This window comes from Crocodylus siamensis, chromosome 11, assembly GCF_052110815.1.
Source record: "Crocodylus siamensis isolate JL-2025a chromosome 11, ASM5211081v1, whole genome shotgun sequence".
NCBI lineage: Eukaryota > Metazoa > Chordata > Crocodylia > Crocodylidae > Crocodylus > Crocodylus siamensis.
Genome location: NC_143405.1, coordinates 21,985,383 through 22,003,663, shown reverse-complemented (window position 1 = coordinate 22,003,663; position 18,281 = coordinate 21,985,383). Strand labels below are relative to the sequence as shown.

The following is an 18,281-nucleotide window of genomic DNA, read 5'->3' as shown; positions in this document are numbered from 1 at the left end:
TAAGAAATAAGTCTTGCTAACACCCTTGCAAGGGGCCTAGCATTGTTGTTGTCCTGACACAGCTGGAAGCTCCTGCTGTTTCTGTCTCAGACTGTCTTCTGAGATGTCACACTTCCTGGATGCTGTGTTTCCAGGAGAATTTACTCTATCACAGTCAGCCATGACTCTGGAAAAATCTTTTTTGTTCTATATTCTGACTTCCAAAAACAAGGTGCATGCCTTATTGGGGTCATGGCTTATGCAAGATAATACTGTATTTCAACCTATGCACACACCAGCTGGAAAAAGGTGGGGGTTGTAGACTCTACCATGTTTTAGCCTAATAGTCTAGCACTGAGGGCATTTGTCCTCAGGGTGGGAGACCCTGGTTCTACAGCCCCGCATCCAGAGATGATTTGAATCAGCATCTCCTGCTCCCTAGCAAAGTGCTATAATCAGCAGGCCACAGGTAAGTTATGATTTAGATTGGGGCTAATATTCTGCTCTTTCACATCTGCTGTCATGGATTTTATTTCGGTGTGCATACATAACTGTATGCTCTGGCCAGAGCACAGTCCTGTTGAATAAGTTCAGTGGGTGAGTGTACTCTTGCACATACAGAACTGAATTACATGCTGGGCATAAGTACCAGAAACTGCAGTTATACCGCTGTGTATGTGTAATTAGGCACATAACAGGATTTACCCTTTAAAATAGCTGTTTTCAGACAAAGAACTGGGGGGTATAATAATAACTATCTCTGAGATGACTAAATTTAGGTAAATTAAGAATGACAAATTGTAGCAACATCAGTGTTCTTTAAGAAAAAGGGTTCAGAGAAGTACCACAAGAATGATTCTTGGATTGGACAATATACCTTCCAAGAAGAGATATCAGTGACACAATCTATTTAACATAACAAAAAAAAGGCAAAACAGTGACTTGATCATAGTCAATAAATAATGGTGTAAGAAGGAGATTTCTTGTAATAGGCAGAGATCTACAATATGGTTCAGTTGCTGAAAGCTTAGAAAATTCAAATTGGAAATTTTTAACAGACTTATTAATGGTTAGAATTACTGACTGGGGATTCCAAAACATTTGAAATCTTTAAAAGAAGTTTAGATACTATAAAAGATATCTCCTAAATTAATTCTAAATTATTCAGTTTGATGCAGGAATTACTGTTTAAAATTCCAAGACTGTAAAAAACCAATCACAGTGGTCCTTCCCTCTTAAAATTACCCAAAAAAAGTAAATCCTCGAACATTTTGCAAACAGAATTAAATAGAATAAGCCTCATTTTCAAAGGCCCTGCCTGAACCTAAGAGTTTACAGGAAGCTGGTAGTGATTTTGTAAATGCTTATTGAAAAATGTAGTATTCATTTTGTTCTTTCTTTGGGAGTCTTTATGCTTTTACAGAAAATAAATGATAAAAGAATCAGTCAGTGTAGAAAAGAGTTAACAAGTGTTTTGACTAAACATCTAGCAGAAATGGAGAAATATCTATACCAAAATTATTTAAGAAAAACTGCTGAAAATATAAGGTTACAAGAAAAAAATGTGTGTTCCCCTTTTTTTGGCTCCAAGAAAATAAACCGCTTCCTGGGTTGCTGCTTTTTTCTGTTATCATTGTTTGAACTTGTTTATTATTTTTTTGTGGCCTGCCTTTACATAAAGTATCAAAAGACGGTTTATTATAAAAGGGCCATTTCATTTTTAAATCAAGTATAGATACTATAGCAATGTACATTAACTAATAATAATTCCCTCTGTGGAAGAAATCTACTTCTACACCTCTTATCTTTTGCTTCCCTCACTACAATGAAAAAGCCTTTGTGTCCTGTTTCTCAGAAGAGACTAGACACTGAAGTATATAAGTATCAGAATCACTGCCACTCCACATTTTTAATTCAGAGGAGGAAAGTCAAGTTGGTATGCTCATTGCTTGTAATTTGATTAGAAATTAAATGGGTCTCTTGTAAGAAAGTGATTTTTGCTCATGGATTCTCCAGGGAGGGTGTAAAGTTCTTCTGTTTAATTGGATTTGGGATCCCTTTCAAATTAATTAAATACATTTTTAAATCAGTTACTTATTTTAAATGACCAGCAAAACACTTCACATCTAAAGGCTGTAACTGTGACTGGGGGCTTATTGCATAAAGGACTGTATAGATATGTGTAAAAGTAAGAGACATCTCTTGCCCTAGAAAGCTCTCCTTCCTAGAAGATGAATACAAAGGATATAGCCTCAAAATGTAGATACTCCAAGCCAGATATAAACTGAAATATTTATGTCATATTCAAAACTGGTGCAAATCTATGTAGCTTTGTTGAAAGAAAGGTATTATGATTTACACCAAAAGAAGTTCTGGTTGAACATTTATAATGGTTCCTAACTTCCATAGCATTATAAATGTTCAGATAGCTGCCCCAAAATGAACTTATTCATAATAACAGAATTTCTAAGTAGGAAATACCCAGAGACCTGAACAAGGAGATCTGACATACCTCATAAAAATATAGAAAGTACTGATCTTAGGGCAATTACCATTAATAGAAGAAAGTGGGACTCTGCTTCCCTTTAATCTGAACTTTTTGTCACTGCCAAATATATAATTGTATAGTTTATATTACTTCAGAACAGAAACAAGATATATATTAAAATATCAGGCTGAACCAAAGAGGTCAACTTTAAAAAAATGCCAATATATAGAAATAAACATGAACACATAGAAGAAACACACTACTGCTTAGAATTCAGTTTGGAGACTAATCCTGTCTCATCTTTTTGTTCACTGCAGAGGTGTCTGCCTGACGGAAAAAAATTGCCAGTTCATCTGCCAGAGTAAAAGCAAATAGGACTAGCCATCTGGGATCACTTTTAACTTAGTGGGGTAACTTATCATTGCACATTAATACCCTTGTCCTTGTTGAAGACAGTTGACCATATTAAATACACATTGCTGTTATAAATTCAGAAAAGCCTTGAAAAATAGAAAGGTTTGGTTCTTCAAACACTGGGTTTCCAGTTTCTCTCATATTCACCAGAATACAGATTTTTGCTGTAAAGTTTGAGCAAATAAAGTTTGTATTCAAGATCTTCCTCCTAATTTAGCTGCAGATCTCCAATAGTGATGAGCTTCATCAGTTTTAATAGTCTCATCTCTGCAATGGATTTTAATATGTCTAGGCATCCATTTGCCAAAAACTTCTGCAAGTTTATTACCTTAGCTCTTTTAAGTATGCTATTAAATGAATAGCTGTTCACCTTCTGTACTCAGAATCATTCTGGTTTGTTTGGTATTTTTTTCTCCAAACCATTCACAATTTTTTTGTCAAGCCATCTTACCTTTCATTGTATACATCTGTCCTAGCTAATCTACAATCTGGCCACTTAGAACAGCAGGCTTTTAATCATGTATGTGTGACATCTCTGCCATTTCCCATCAGGAGAGAAGCTGATACCACTCAAGGACAAAATAAAATGCTGAAGTAAAAAAAAATGCTGCTGAAAAGCAGTTCTCAGTAAAGAGTATGGATAAATGGACATTTTAGCTGTTTCAAAAATGCAGGGAAGGGGGTGGTGGGGAGACTGCTGAGATGCGGCATCCTCTGTTAGTCTGTTATGTCTGCAGAATCTTGTAGTGACATGAGTTAATTAAATAATCCTAATTTTGACCCTAAATGAAGCAGGGTTAAAGTCAGGGTGGTTTTACTACACTTATATCCATGCAGAATCATGCAGATGTAACAGTTGCATAGTAACAGTTTATATCAGTAGTCTTTGATATTGTTACATCTGTCTGTACCCTAAAAAGATTTCAGCTTCAGTAATACAAGATAATATTGAAAGAGGCATTGAAAAAGAATAGATTCATATTTTAAAGATTAATTACAAAGGATTTCTGGAATAATTCTTGCTACACTATTAGAAGGTGAGCTACTAATACAGTCATTGGAAAAAAATGGATGGAGGGGCAGTCGGGGAGGAGGGGGGGAAGCTTCTGCTTCCCCGGGAGCAAGGCCCATGGCTAGGAAACAGGGCCTCTCACCTTTTTGGCTAATGACAGAAGTTACACATAAACTGGTTTAAGTGGTCAGAAACTGGTTTAAACTTGTAACATAACAGAAGTTCAGTGCACATAAACCAGTTTCAAAATGGCTGAAACTAATTTCAGATAAACCTGGTTGAATGTAGTATCAGATTTAACTGATTTGGGTCAAACCAGTTTATGAAACTTCTGTCCCAGATCCCTTCCTGGTTCAAATTAAGTCGCAGTCCCCCAGCATACGTTCCAGTCCTGGGCTGGCCTGTGTTGTCTGCTCCAGTAGAGAAGGGTTCAGGTAGTAGATAGGGCTGAGGAGGGAGGCAGGGGCTGCCCCCTCTCAAACAAACCCTAGCTGGGGTCTGGGGCCAGGGAGAAGGGTTAAATACCCCTTCCCCTGCTCAAACTTACTGCTGGCTGCGACAGTGGGCTGCAAATCCCAGAGACCTCAGGAGCACCAGGAAGAAGAAGCAAACACAGAGCCCATGCAGGCTACATGCCAGATAGCTGTGCTGCACTAGTGCCTCCTGGCTGCTGGCCTAAGCCACTGCAGGCATGTGATGTGGCTGCTTTTCCTGAATCAAAAGTAAATGTGCATCCAGTTGTTTCTCAGTTTAATCTCTGCGTTTTAAACTGATTTGCAAAGACTGAATTTTTGACTGTCTGTACTTAGTCTTTAAGCCAGCAGCTACCCCACTAAGCCCCACATCCTTTGGCTTCCTCTCTTCCTCCTCACCCCACAGATCTCCAGCATGCCTCCCTCTCATCGCTTCGGGGGGGGGGTAGCTTCTAAAAGAGCACCAGAGAAGGCTTTGGATAACAGTTGACCTCTTACTGGTTAGAGCACTGTTCTGGGGAGTCGGAAAGAACCAGGTTCAAACCATCTGTGGGTGAGGAGGGCCCAGATCCTCAGTGTTCTGACCTTCCAGATGAGTGTCTAGCCACTGGGCAACTGGGGCAGAAGAGATGGGAAGTCTCTCCTATCATTTTTTTGCCTGTGCATATGCACAATATGTACACATATACAGTTGTTCATATGCTCAGGGCTATGTGGTCAGGAATACAATTCCAGCCTGCTCATAAATGGCGTTTTTGGCATTCAGATGACCATGCAGATGTCCGTATCTGGACACTTAGGTGACCAGGAAAGAATAGAATGAAATTCTCTCTTTTAAGCTCCCTTTTCTCTTCCAGGCTCCCCACCATCAAACTAAGGGTTGCTGCAGAAATGTTTACCTGCTAGGTACAAAAATTAGACTCTTTAGGGAATTGTTTCCCACTCTAATAAGTAAGCTAGCTGCACAAAACATATTCCTGCATAGAGCCGCATACACACATATCGTAACATGTTTCCTTTTGGTAGCAATTAAGAAACTGAGAAGACAGTTTTAATGCTCATTCCCCACTTGGCAACAATAGACCAACCCTAAAGAGATATTTGTGGTGGAAATACAGGCATTCTTTCTATCATCTTTTCTTGCAACACACTTTTGCTTTAAAAAGCGTGGCACCATTCTCTTATGTAACTGAGTTAGTCATCAAAAATGTCATCAGAGAGGCATTTCAGACATTATATTTTCAGCACCACCAACTCCACCCACCTGCCCACTATTCCAGCAGTTAAAATGCTTATACCTGCTATACACTGTTATAGGTTGCTTTCAAGCAAAGCAGAGTTAGGCATGTTTGGTCTGGCAGCCTGAGCCAACTGCTTTTACTTTCGCTGCTGGCTTTAGCTAAGGGCCGTCGCTTCGGCTGCAGCCGAGTTAATCTGTAGCACCATAACACTAGGTTTTTAAGAAATGCAGAACAAACAGACAAAGCTCAACAAATAAACTGCCACTTAGCTTTTCCAAGTCTCTGGCCTGCTAGGCTTTCCCAGGCTTCACTCCCCACCCGTCCCAACCCCGTCACCTCTTATCTTTCAGGGGCTTTGAAGAAAGCTCCTTGCAAATAAAACAGACAAATAGAAAACAGAAGAGAAGTTTTGCTCGCAGCCGCTTCCAGCAGCTGCTTGAACTAGACTGCCTTCAACATCCGACATGGCTGACTCTTCTTCATTCCCCACACCTCTGTTAGCTCCCTTGCTAGGGAGGCTTACTGAATTCCCCAGCTTGAATTCTCAGTCTCTAGTGAGTCTGGGGTGGGCATGGGGAATGTTTCCAGTGTGTGGGGCCATTCAGGCTCCTCCACACCCCTAGTAACAGGGCTGGGCCCTGTTACACATACTCAGTTTGAAGTAAGTCTAGGACTCTGCAATAAAAATCTACCTGGGGAGAGTGATTTTGTTTTGAAACCTGACCCTCCAGTGAATTTTTCTCTATCATTATCAGTTTTGATTCTTCCCTTTTTGTCTCAGAAATAAGAGAATTCACTGGTAGAAAGCTTGGGTATAATTATTGGAGATGTGTTTTGATACTTATCATCATGTACGTACTAATAAGGGCGCAATAAAATCAATATTCTCGTTCAGAAGAGATTTTAGAGATACTTTAGAGGAATCTCTATAGCACTTCCTCTTATGGCAATGTTCCCTGTGGGTTACTGAGAAATGTTTTCTTATTGGAGGCTATGTTCCACTTATTGCATTGTGTGGTACTTGACTTCTGTTTCTAAATGGAGGAGCTTCCTGCCACGAATCAGTTTCTCTTGGGGAAGATATGCTTGAAGATTCTTTAAGCTGTTTCTTTTCTAACTGGTTTTAAGATCATAGGATTGTAGAAAAGTAGGGCTGGAAGGGACCTCACAAGGTCATCTAGTCCTGCCCCTTGCTCAAGGCAGGATCATCCCTAACTAAACCATCCCACATAAGTGTTTATCTAACCTGCTTTTGAAAGTTTCCAAGCATGAGGATTCCACAGCTGCTCTAGGTAGCCTGTTCCAATGCCTGATCACTCTCAGAGTCAGAAATTTCCTCTATCTCCATCCTAAATTTCCCCTGCTTCAACTTGAGACCATTGCTTCTAGTCCTATCTCCATAGTTCTTTTTTTCCTCACAAGTCTTGCTCCCAAGCCCCTAATCATTTTTATTGCCCTATGCTGGGCTCCTGCCAAACTGTCGACATCCTTTTGAAGTGTGGGGCCCAAAACTGGACAAAGTTATCCAGGTTATCTCACTAGTGCTTAACATAGTGGAAGAATTACTTCCCTTGCTTTGCAAGTGACAGTCCTGTTAATAAATCCAGGATACTGTTGGCTTGTTTTGCAACAAAAGCACACTATTGAATCATATTCAGCTTATGGTCCACCATAACTCCCAGGTCCTTCTCTGCAGTACTTCAATTAAGCCATTTGCTTGAGTCATATTTTCCAGCCTACTTTTTGAGTGTCCTACCTAATATATAAATTTGTGCAAAACCATACCTTCAATTTATTTGCAGTGCAGTGCAAACTTTGTAGTGCTTCTATTTTGGGAACTGTAGGACCTTTCCTTCAATATTTCTGCCAGCTCTTGCCTTCTGTTTTGAAAGTGTCCATTATTCTTCTAAATATAATTGTGTCACACTTTTTTCCTCCACATTTGAGGAATTATTGATCTGTTGAGACACTTAGGCATTTTAGTTTACAGAAGCAGGAATTCAGTCATCCCTTGTTCCTATAGGTGATAACTATTCATCCGGGCTCTTCATTTGTTACTAATCAAAGAACTAAAGAGACATTTTCTAAGGATACTAAGACACTGTAACTTGATCTCAGAAATGGACAATGATTCACAGAATTTTTAAAAATTTGAGAGTTAGGGGAGGAGTTCTCTGTAGGGAGCTATGACACAAATACGGGGACCCATTATTTCCTGAAAACCTAATAAAAAGTGAGTATTCATCTTCTGTGGCCCATTGCTTTACTTATGGACTTTTTATTAAATATATCCTTTCCCTACTTGATGCAAAAGTTAAAACTAAGTAACAACTGAATTAAAAAAGAAACCAAACAAATCCTATTTGAATGCAGACAGTGGTACACCTTGCACACAGTGGCATATCTGTTTCAAAGTCTAGTCTAAAAAGTGCTTTAAAAAAAACTTCTGATTACTTTGTATCCAGGATTACCCTTCCATTTTTGCCTTGTGTGTGCAGAAGTGTATGAATTATACAAAGGAAAAAAATCACTAGATTCCAGTATCCTCAGCATGAAGCTCAACTGTGTGATTAAATGATTCATATATAGTAGCATGATGTCTTTTATTCTTAACTTATATTCTTGCATGTTTTATTCTAGGAATGTATCAGCCTGGGTTCAGGAGAGCCAAGCAGGAGTGCATACCATTCTTTTGTCCTGTACCATAATAACAGCCCTCGGTGGGGAGAGATCATCAAATTGCCCATCCCCATTGATAGGTTTCGTGGGTCTCATCTCCGCTTTGAGTTCAGGCATTGCTCCAGTAAGTGCAACATAAGCCCATGTCTGAAACAAATATAAAAATGCTGACTTTTTTCTGTTAATATAAGGTTAGGTTATATTGTTGCTGAAGAAAAAAGGAAGATTTTTAAAGTACAATAAAAAAGTCCATGTTGGGGTTCTTATCGAGTGTTAGTAGAGATTAGAAGACTATTAAGAAGCTTACTTTCTTTTCAGCTTGTGCAACTACAGTTTTCTCTGGTTAGCTCTGCTCTTGATTAGTCCTTGTCTGATTTTTATATTTATATGTAAGATTACTAACATAAAGTGAAACCTACAACAATACACCTACTATGAATCCTGAAGTCAGCTCTATGTCTTTTTTGTTAAGACGTAGAGAGAGAGAGATAATATATATTTGCAGTACATACATAAATGTTTCTCTCTTTCTGTCTTCTTTTGCAGCAAAAGACAAAGGGGAAAAGAAGCTCTTTGGCTTTGCATTCACTCCACTGATGAGAGATGATGGCACCACCTTGTCAGATGATATCCATGAGCTTTATGTTTATAAAGTACAGTCACTCACAGCTCTTTAAACACTGCACTAGAATACTGTCCCCTACCCATTCCTACTTCAGTGTAGATATGCATGTGTAAAGTTCATTATATTTTCCTTTAGAACAGGGGTGGGCAAAATACGGCCTGCGGGCTGTTCTTTCCAGCGTGCAGGGCCACTAAAAAAATTAATATTTCTCTGCCCTTGGTTCCTGTCAAAAATGACAGGAACCAAGGGCAGTAGAACCCAGAAGATGCTCAGCGGGCTCCAACAACAGTGGGGCCTGCCTGGCCCCACCCCCCAGCTGGAAGCCCCTCCTGGGGTTTCTGGCCCGGGAGCATGTGGCTGCCATGTTGGCACGGGAAGCTCAGGTAAGTGAGGGGGGGACCTCAGGCAAGGAAGTGGGGGAGGGAAGTGGCCCTTCCCCACCCACACCTAGTGCACTGCAGCTGCTTGCAGCCCCCGTGGCAGCCAGGCTGGCAGTGGGGCGGGTTACAAGCTGGTAGTGAGCACAGGGAAAAGTGGCCCCTTCCTGGGGCTGCCTGGGCCTGCTCCGGACAGCCCTACACGGGCTGTGAGTGCCGGCCATGGGGCAGGTGAGGGGCCGCTCTTCCCCATGCTCAGCACCAGCTTCTTCCCTGCTGGTGAGCAGGGGGTCAAGGCTGTGTGCTGCCCCCTGCCTGTACCGCGAGGGTGGGAGGCACTGGGAGTGAGTGGGCGGGGAGCCAGTGTCCCAGGGCCAGTGCCAGTGGGGCCCAGAACAGGGTGACAGGAACACAGGGTCCCAGCTGGCAGGGCTCTATGGAGCCAGGCCAGCTCCCCCCTCCCTGCTGGTGCAGCCCAGCCCAGCTCCACGGACTCCTGCCAGCCTGTGTCCTGCTTTGGGCCCCACCAGTGCTGGCCCTGGGACATTGGTCCCGAGACATTGGGACATTGGTCCCAAGATGGTGACCAGGGGGGCAGGGCACCTGTCAAGGGGTTGGACACCTGTCAAGGGGTGGGGCTACCCATGCGGCCCTCGACAGCCTGCCAAAACTGGGTAAGCGGCCCTCCGCTCAAAAATAATTGCCTGCCCCTGCTTTAGAAGAACATAAGGAAAGTGATAGCATGCTTAGTTCCTTTTTACTAGACCCTCGGTTATAGGATTTAATGTAGACAATCAAATTTTTCCCCTCCAAGAATGATTAATTATTTTTGTTATGCTCCTCTACTTTAAATTCGTAACCAGGCTGTCTGTATTGACAGACTGTAGACCCTGGCAGATGTTAATTTAATCGTGTAATGGGAACTGAGAAATTTTATGCTGGATTGCAAAAATCATGTGTCCTGGTGTGCCAGACATTCAAGATGTAAAATGGCAGGATGCACAATTTTGAGCATCTGGGATAAAATTCCTCAGCTCCTCTTGCATGCCTGGACCTTTAAAACCATGCTGTGCAGCCCAGTATTGAGCCTTGTCCTCACTGCTGGGCTGACTGGTGTAAATAGAAATGTGTCCATATATGGGGGAGCCAATAGGTTCCTCTGTGCTGGCAAACTTATAAATGTACCATATTGCCCAACATAATGCTGAACAGTGTGACTTCAAATGTTCTCCACATCAAGAAAGCTAATGGACTCCTATATGCATTGGGATTCACAGTGTGGCTTGACTCATCCCTAGGAATGGGGAGCCAGTGAGCTCCTCCCACATGAAGATGTTTAAAGCTGGGTTGTGCAGTCTAGCATTGGCTGCACAGTGTGCCTTTAAACACCTCCATAAACAGGGACCTGGTGGGCTTCCCTGTATCAACAAGTTGAAAGCTATTCTCCTCAGCCAAATATTGGATTGCAAGGTGCAACTTTACCAAGCCACACATTCAAATGTGAACCTTGCGGCTGGTTTCCATTTTTTTTGCTTGATAAATTACAATTTATCATTCAATTAACGTATTGCGCTTTGATAAATGTAATGTCTGTCAGAGACTTATGATATTATTGTGGGTATTTATGCTATGAAATCCTGCTGGCATGGACTATACTTTAGCAATATAGAGCAACCCATTATAACTCAGCAGTGCTCTTTAGTCTTACTTGGTTTCTAGGTCTTTCCTTCACTGTGGGCATGTCTACACAGATTGTACATCGCCATAGCAACATGCTATGGTGACATAGCATCAGTGGGCAAAACCTTTGATGCTGCAGCTATGTCGCTATAGCAACACACTCCCTTGCTATAGAGCATTGCTACAGGCACAACAACTAAAAATAGTCATGCACTGCCAGCATGGCGCAGCAACAACTGTTACTGTGCCATCATTTAGTACTTCTTAAGGGTAGTACTAACTGATGGCACAGTAACAACAGTGCTATAGGGGCACATGTAGACATGCTCAGTATGAATGAGACTTTTAAAACACACTACATATGCCTTTAAATCCTGGAAGTTTTGTAGGGTTTTGTAGGTGGGTAGGAGACCATGTTTTCTAAAACTGAGGCAATCTAAATGTGCAGATGGCAAGTACAGCTTTTTGTTAATGGATTTTCTGTGTAGTCAGATCAGTGCAATCATAGAATCAAAGAAAATGAGGGTTGGAAGGGACCTCAGGAAGTCATGGAGTCCACCCCCCTGCTCAAAGTAGGATCATCCCTAATTAGATCATCCTAGCCAAGGCTTTGTCCAGCTGGGTCTTAAAAACCTCCAAGAATGGAGACTCCACAACCTCTCTGGGTAACCAGTTCCAGTGTTTTACTACCCTCCTAGTGAGAAAGTTCTTCCTAATATCTAACCTAAACTTCCCTTGCTGCAACTTGAGACCAGTGCTCCTTGTTCTGTCCTCTGCCACCACTGAGAACAGTCTAGATCCATCCTCTTTATAACTACCCTTTAGATAGTTGAAGGCTGCTATGTCATGTGCCCCAGCCCCCTAACCAGGTTGGTCAGGCATCACTGCCCTTGGTGAATCCATGCTGACTGTTCCTAATCACCTTCTCCTCCAAGTGCTTAGAAATGGATTACTTGAGGACCGGCTCCATGATTTTTCTAGGGACTGAGGTCAGACTGACTGGTCTGTAGTTCCCCAGATCCTCTGTCTTCCTTTTCTTAAAGATGGGCACTATATTTGCCCTTTTCCAATAATCTGGACCTCTCCTGATCACCAGGAGTTTTCAAAGATGCTGGCCAGAAGCTCTACAATCATATCAGCCAACTCCCTCAGCACCTTCAAATGCATCACATCCATCCTAAATAGTCCATTCTAAATAGTCCCTAATCTGTTCTTTTGCCACTGTTGGCTGCTCACTTTCTCCCCAAACTGTGCTGCCAGGTGCAGTAGTCTGAGAGCTGACCTTGCCTGTAAAGACTTAGGTAAAAAAGGCATTGAGTACTTCAGTCTTTTCCACACCATTTGTCACTAGGTTGCCTCGCCCATCCAGTAAGGGACCCATACTTACCCTGCTTGTTACCCTTCAAGTCCCTTGCTAGCTGTTACTCCAGTTGCTTTTTGGCCTTCCTGATTTCATCCCTGCATGCCTGAGCAATACTCTTATACTCCTTCCTAATTATTTGTCCAATGGACCACTTCTTGTAAGCTTCCTTTTTGTATTTTAGCTAACTGAAGAGTTTCCTGCTAAGCCAAGCTGGTCTTCTGCCATACTTGCTAGTGTTCCTATGCATTGGGATGGTTTGCTCCTGCACCCTCAGCAAGGCTTCTTTGAAGTACAGCCAGCTCTTCTGGATTTCTTTCCCCCTCAGACTGACCTCCTAAGGGATCCTCCCATCAGTTCCCTAATTGAGTTAGAGTCTGTGGGAGTGTCAACATGTCGCCGTATGGTGACATTGCTACAGCACAGTGCTTTAGTACTTCCTTTAGGAGTATTTAAGCATGGCACAGTATGGGCAGTTATTGTGCCGTGCATATAGTGCCTGCTTAGGATTCATGGCTACGTTGCTGTAGCAGTGCACTATGGCAGGGGAGGGTGCCACAACAGCGACATAGCTGCTGCCTATCACGTGTAGATGCACATGATTACTATGTCACTATGGCATGCTGTACGGTGATGTAGCACATTGCATCCTGCTTTTCTGAAGTCAAGTTTGGTAGAGGAGAGCTGGGTAGAGATTGAGTCCAGAGTCCAGAGAGCTGGGTATAGACTGAGCCCAGAGTTCTTCCTTCCTTTCCTCAGGATCCTGAACTCAGTTATCCCATGGTTGTTTCTGCCCAAGTTGTGATCCACTTGTACATTTCCCACCAATCTTCCCTGTTTGTGAGTAGCAGGTCAAGAAGACTATGGCCTTTAGTTGGCCTCTCCAACACTTGCACCAGGAAGTGGTCCCCAACACTCTCCAAAAACTTCCTGAATTGCCTGTGCACTGCTGTATTGTTCTCCAAGCAGATGTCAGGGTGATTGAAGCTCCCCATGAGAGCCAGGCCTGTGATCTGCAAACTTATACTACCTGTTTGAAAAAAGCCTCATCCACGTCATCCTCCTGGTTTGGTGGTCTGAAGTGGACCCCCATAACCCTTGCTACTCTCCCCTCTGACTGTAAACTAGAATTTTTCAACAGGCCTATTTCCAGTTTTATACTGGAGCTCTGAGGAATCATACAGCTTTTTTAATATAAAGAACATCTCTTTCTCCTCTGCCTGTCCTTCCTGAACAGCTTATACTCATCCATGACAGTACTGCAGTCATGCTAGCTTTCCTACCAAGTCTCTGTTACCAAGTCTCTGTTATTCCAATCGCATCATAGTTCTGTGTCTGTGTGAGGACTTCCAGTTTTTCCTGCTTGTTTCCCAGGCTCCATGCATTTGTGTACAGGCACCTGAGGTAACTAGTTGATTGCTCTATTTCCTCAGGAAAAGTGAGAAGGCCTCCCCTGTTGCCCCCTGCTGCTTGTGCTTCCTCCTGGTCACCTGCTTGCCCACTTACCCCATGACTTTAGTCTCCATCCCTCAGCAAACCGAGTTTAGAGCCCTCCTCACTAGGTTACACAGCCTGTCTGCAAAGATGCTCTTTCCTCTCTTTGTCAGGTGAATCCCTTCTCTTCCTAGCAGTCCTTTTTCAAACAACATCCCCTGGTCAAAGAAGCCAAAGCCCTGCTGGTGGCACCAACTGTGCAGCCATGCATTGATCTGCAGGATACATCTGCTCCTGCCTGGGCCCTTCTCCTTGACTGGAACAATCAAGGAGAACACCACCTGAGCCCCTATCACCTTCACCCTTGCACCCAGAGCCTTACAGTCACTTTTGATCTGGTCAGTATCCCCCCAGGCAGTATCATTGCTGCCCCCATGGATGAGCAGCATGGAGTAGTAGTCAGAAGACTGAATGAGTCTTGGCATCCCTTCCATGACATCTCGGATTTGGGCTCTAGGCAAGCAGGCAACCTCCCAAAACAACCAGTCAGAACAACAGATGGATACCTCCATCTCCCATAGAAGGGAGTCTCCAACTACCACCACCCATCACTTCCTCTTGGTGTCAGTGGTCTCGATCCTCCCAACCTTTGGGGTGCCTTGCTTGGCCTCTTCCACCAAAGGAATGTGCTACCTCTCCTCTGTTGCTAGGGCTCCATATCTATTTTCCAGGCATACTGCTGCAAGTAGGCTGAAGTTTTCTGCCTACTGCCAGAAGTCACAAGCTTCCACCTTCCTGGAAGTCCATGTCCTCTTTCTTCTCTAGCACTGCCTTTGGCAGCCCTTCCTCCACGGTCTTAGAGGTCTCCTCCAGGATTGAATTGATTAAGTCCTCATGGCAGAGGATCCTTTGGAGCCTCACCACCTCCTTTTGTAGCTCTCTTGCCTGCCACCAGGAAGCATCGCTCACACTGCAGCCACTCCCCCAGCTGGCTGTCACTGGAAGGAATCTGCAAGCCTCAATCATCAAAGTGCCAAACCAGAAGCTGGGTGGGTGCCTCAATGGTGAGTGGTCCTGTGTAGACAGACACTTCACAGATGCAAGCCAAGGAAAAGCTGACACTGGCAGTGGCTCTAGCATTGTAGTGTCCTCCAGCCATCTCTCTGGATCTAAGTCTGCCTCCTCTTTCTTCCTGCTACTCTCTCCCAGCAGACCTTCCCAAGCAAACTCCCCTGTAAGCTGATCTGTTGGCTGTCTTTGGTCCTAAAGGGTTATATTTTCCCTGCTAACCTGCTTCCTCTCACCAACTTACAGTGAAGGATGGGGCAGCCTCCTTGGAATTCAGACTCTCTAGTGAACTCCCCCTTGCTCTGGACTCTAGTTAAACAAGTGGCTTACATATTGGTCTAACTTCTGAGTTTTAGCTACTACACTAAATATATGTAGGTTAGTTACTCTTAATTAAAAAAAAGAGCTTACCTTAAAGGCTCGCCTTCAAAGATACAGTGATGTCAATCCAGGGCTGTCCAACCTGGACACAGCCAGGGTCTGCAGAAGTGCTGGCAAGCAGCCCCTGGGTCACACAACACATGGCCACATACTGCAGGGGCAGCCTCCTTGGAATTCATCCCCACCAACAGCACTCAACCTCTCCAACCCCACAGCAGCACCAGCAGTGTGTGGACTCCCATCCCCTCCCATATTAGCTGTACTGACAGCATGTGGCCCTCCATGGGCCCCTTCATCATCACACAGCAATGGGAGAGGTTGCTGCAGGGGCCCGCAGGTTATATGCTAACTGTGCCCTGTGAGCCATATGTAGCCCACAGACCACCAGCTGGATTGCCCTGTTTTAGTCAGTTCCTGTTAAGATATGGATGTGAGAAATTAAGTGAATGAACTAGTAAAATTCAGTTTCCTTTTTTATTTCTGCAGTGTGATGAGAACAGTACATTTAACAACCATGCACTATATCTGGGATTACCCTGCTGCAAAGAGGACTACAATGGCTGCCCTAACATCCCTTCCAGCCTCATTTTCCAACGCAGCACCAAAGAGACTTTTTCAATCTCTACCCAGCTCTCCTCTACCAAACTTACCCAGAATGGTAAGTAACTGTCCCTTCAGAACAGCACACAAAAGTATCTTCTAATGTGGTCTTTTTCTATGATTTAATACTAGCTCTAGTTTGCTTAACTAAGTTCCATGCATAGAATGAACAATGACAGGTTTTTTTGAAGAAATTAGTTTATCAATTTGCAAAGCACACAAAGATATAGAATATATATTCTTATAAATGCAAGCACAAAGGCTAATATGAAGCAATGTTATTCTGATTAAACTTGAGAGATAAAGAAATACAAAGCTAGCACTTCTGCTCAGTTCTGAATTAAGCTTTGCTGAGCTTTGTACTGAGCACTCTGATCAAAGCTTGTTGTTACTTGCAAGCCCTCTGAGGCACAAGAAGACAAAAGTGTATGGCTCATAATGCAGTATCAAGAGACTACAGGGCTAAATACCACCTTTACTTTTTTCTTCTTTTCAGTTCTTTGCTATAAGTGTGGGGGATATGTTTTAGGGATTTACATCTTAGATTTTCATTTTGTCGTGAGAAATGATACATAGAACACAAGTAGTCATCTCTTGAGTCTCTAACACATCATGGGAGTAGTAGTTGACCTACTTTACTTTTCTATAAATTCTAGCTGACTCTGACTATATTTAACAACCCACACACGTGACTAGTCATTGGAAGGATTCTTAAACTTTAGTACTTTAGTGGTTTTCAGCTAAATCCTATCTCACTTCACATGAAGATACACATAACCCTTATACCACACTAAGGAGACTTAAAATGTGAGCATCTGCACATTAAACAAGCTCGTTAACTTGTGCTAAAAGACCTCTGAGTGTGTCTAAGTTACAAAACTTCAGGCAAGGGTTAATTCTGGTCTGTGCTACCTAGCTCATGTTCTTCATCTCACTCTGAGCCACAGAGATAAAAAGTGCAATTTGAAGTCCTCCAGCATCCCAAGATGCACTGCTCCCTGCCCTGGGTGAGCCCAAGTGTCCTGTCTCCTCCCCACATGCCTGCTCAGCAGCCCTCTAGTAGCAAATGACAGCTGTACAGGCAAGAAATGCTATTAACTCTTAATGTGTGAATGCGTACAGCATGTTGTAACTTAATTACTGCTTACCACTCCACAGATTTAATATGGTCTAAGTGTAACATGTAGCCTCAAAATAAATGGCATGTATATAGCTGTGTAATTTTTGGTGTTTATGCACACTTTGGGATTCTATTTTTCCATGTGAAAAAATAGCATCTCTATGTGAGTATACCTTTCAGAAGTAAAACAGAGCAGGTAGATCCTCCAGACCTTCAGACTAATGGTTAAGGATCGTTCCCTTCACCTAAATGGGACTTGAAACTGCATTTTCTCTGACCACCATCCCATGCCCAGAACCTTCTCCAGCCTCTCTCGAAGCTGGCTTTGCATTTAATATTCATTGGATGAAATGACTAAATGCCACCATTAACTTACTGTCCCACTGGGCTATTCCCCAAGAGTTTTCCCCTTATAAGTCAACAGCCAACCACCAAGCAAGAGAACTCCAGGACTAGAACCTAGATGCCTTTCCCTACTAGGGAAGCAGCTATCCTACCGGCCACGCATTCTCTGACTTGTTCTCTTCCTCCTGGCCCCAACTTACTTACCTCCCTCTATCAACTACCCAGTAGGCCAGCTTAAGAAAGGGTGTTGGGGTTACTCTGAGTAATACCTAGCTAATAAACTTATTATTAGAGTAAGTTTTGAGGGAAGCGAAAGATGCCAGTTCAAACCATCTTTGGGTCAAGGAGCATAGAACCCATGTCCTTTGCTCCATAAATATGTGCCCTAACCACTACAGTGTTGGGCTGAAAGATAGGAGAACTGTCCTAATCTTGCTCTTTCCACATCTAAAACCCGCTAGTTTTGATCTTCGTCCTACTAACATTTTGACAGTTGTCCAACCTTAACACATGTATCTGGGTGATTCTGTTGCCTTAAACTTCAGCCTGGCTAGAGTGCTACCCTGCCAAGTATGCTTAGTATGCTAGTGCAAGAAATGCTAGATTACAAACTCTGAACAAGCACCCAAAACTGCAGTTATGTAGCTACATGCATGTAGAGTGAAATAGGAGTTACTTCTTTGTGTAAGAGTTCAACCAAGCTCAGTCTTTATTATAGTGGCTGAAAAGCAGGAGTGGGGTCTCAAACAGAATGTGCATTGGAAACAGTAATCTTTGGTATTTTATGTAATGACTGATCTGTTGCCCTCTACCAATAGTGTATCTGATAGGGCTGTGCAAAGCTTTGGATGGTAATTCAATTTGGAGGAGATTCGGCCCGATTCAGTGGCCAAATATCTGAATCCGAATCAAATCAGGGGACCAATTTAAAGGTCTGAATCAATTCAAAGGTCTCCTAATCTTCAGCAAAGATTCGAGAGCTTTGATGATTCAGATAGTCTCTGG

At 42.9% G+C, this 18,281-nt stretch overlaps 1 protein-coding gene across 10 annotated transcripts in view; it reads left to right on the top strand.

Annotated features, from left to right (window-relative positions):
* Positions 1–18,281, top strand: part of DOCK3 (dedicator of cytokinesis 3) — a 632,225-nt gene that overhangs the window by 493,437 nt on the left and 120,507 nt on the right. For all 10 annotated transcript variants that reach the window (XM_090021446.1, XM_090021452.1, XM_090021451.1 and 7 more), the window contains exons 16-18: positions 8,248–8,410; positions 8,833–8,939; positions 15,698–15,869. In XM_090021446.1, coding sequence (XP_089877572.1) covers positions 8,248–8,410; positions 8,833–8,939; positions 15,698–15,869 — 442 coding nt within the window. The remainder of the gene's footprint in view (positions 1–8,247; positions 8,411–8,832; positions 8,940–15,697; positions 15,870–18,281) is intronic.